The following is a 692-nucleotide window of genomic DNA, read 5'->3' as shown; positions in this document are numbered from 1 at the left end:
AAAAAAAAAAAAAGTAAAACTCAACTTTGCATTAAAGAGACAGAAACTTTGCAACTCTACAGACCCCACCTCAGGAGGAAAAGCAGCACGAAGCCACTTCAAGAGCTCTCCACCACCCAAGTCCTTCACTTTTCCCTTATAAGGAGCAAACATTGAATCAATAAACCACACGGTAATCAGCAACTAAACAAAGCTGCTGGGAATTAACATCCCCAATAGAAAGGAAAAAAAAAAAAAAAAAAAAAAAAGTTAATCTCAGTACACTTGGAAAATACACAATCTATATTTTAAGTTTAGGCTAAGACAAAGACAAGGCATGCTCTTACCATGATGAGACTGGAAGCTTGCTAAGATCTAAGTAAAACAGCTGCTACCCCTGCCTCTCCCTGCAACTTTATAGCCCAGGAAGGCTTGACTCCACCTGAATCTAAAGAAGCTTTCTGCTAGCTTAAAGGAGCAGAGCTCCTTTTCCTTTGCATTCCTTGAAATAGCGAGGGATAAAACGATCTATTCGTGTCTAGCTGGTGCTATTTCTGTGATTAAACAACTTTGGCTACAGTGCAATGGGAGCTTTTTTTTTTTTTTTTTTTTTTGAAAGAGCCTCAACTGGGGGAAAAAAAATTTAGATGTCAAAGTATGGGTTTGGCTAAAAAGAAGAAAAGTCTGGGGAAGTTTGAGTGCCTCCATACGAC

The 692-nt window shown here is 38.7% G+C and overlaps 1 protein-coding gene across 1 annotated transcript in view; it reads right to left on the bottom strand.

Moving 5' to 3' along the window:
• TUBAL3 (tubulin, alpha-like 3) overlaps positions 1-380 on the bottom strand; it is a 7,136-nt gene extending 6,756 nt beyond the window's left edge. Inside the window, exon 1 of the mRNA XM_010080360.1 lies at positions 327-380. Within this exon, the coding sequence (XP_010078662.1) occupies positions 327-329 (3 nt within the window). The 5' untranslated portion in view covers positions 330-380. The remainder of the gene's footprint in view (positions 1-326) is intronic.
• Between the last annotated feature and the right edge of the window lie 312 nt (positions 381-692).

Source organism: Pterocles gutturalis, unplaced genomic scaffold (assembly GCF_000699245.1).
Source record: "Pterocles gutturalis isolate BGI_N339 unplaced genomic scaffold, ASM69924v1 scaffold11284, whole genome shotgun sequence".
NCBI classification, from domain to species: Eukaryota; Metazoa; Chordata; class Aves; order Pterocliformes; family Pteroclidae; genus Pterocles; species Pterocles gutturalis.
This window is presented reverse-complemented; position numbering and strand designations above follow the sequence as displayed.